This window comes from Calidris pugnax, unplaced genomic scaffold, assembly GCF_001431845.1.
Source record: "Calidris pugnax isolate Ruff unplaced genomic scaffold, ASM143184v1 scaffold3010, whole genome shotgun sequence".
In the NCBI taxonomy this organism is placed as follows: domain Eukaryota; kingdom Metazoa; phylum Chordata; class Aves; order Charadriiformes; family Scolopacidae; genus Calidris; species Calidris pugnax.
The window spans coordinates 1-440 of NW_015092913.1; the positions used below are offsets into that span (position 1 = coordinate 1).

A 440-nucleotide genomic window follows, 5' to 3' on the forward strand; every position below is an offset into this window, starting at 1 on the left:
TGTGTCCCCCCCTCCAACCTGGTCAATCCAAGGTCCCAGGTTGGGGGAGCACTCGTAGAGACAGGTGTCCTGGATGAAGTGACGCTTGCACTTCTCCGGCATCACCCCGCAGTGGTCCCAGTTGAAGTTGTAGAGGTAGGACTGGTCTTGGTGGGCTTCCATACTGGTGTTGGCCGTGCAGCAGGCGTTCTCCTTCCAGAGGACACACTACACCCCACGTGGTGGGACACACACACACACACAACCCAGGTTCAACCAGCTCCCAGAAGGTCCCCATGAAGATCCTTCTCCTCATGGAGGTCCCACCACGAGGGTTGGTGGCCACCTCAAGGTGGTGGGTGACACCGGCACGGTGGGACACACACACACACACACACATACGGGTGGGTGTCCCCAGCCCCCACATCGTCTCTTTCCCCACCCAGGGGGCAGTTCAGGTC

At 60.0% G+C, this 440-nt stretch overlaps 1 protein-coding gene across 1 annotated transcript in view; it reads right to left on the reverse strand.

The window, feature by feature from the left end:
* Positions 1–18: 18 nt before the first annotated feature.
* Positions 19–440, reverse strand: part of LOC106900629 (folate receptor alpha-like) — a gene marked incomplete at its 3' end in the record, with an annotated part of 1,144 nt that continues 722 nt past the window's right edge. Inside the window, exon 2 of the mRNA XM_014962761.1 lies at positions 19–207. Within this exon, the coding sequence (XP_014818247.1) occupies positions 19–207 (189 nt within the window). The remainder of the gene's footprint in view (positions 208–440) is intronic.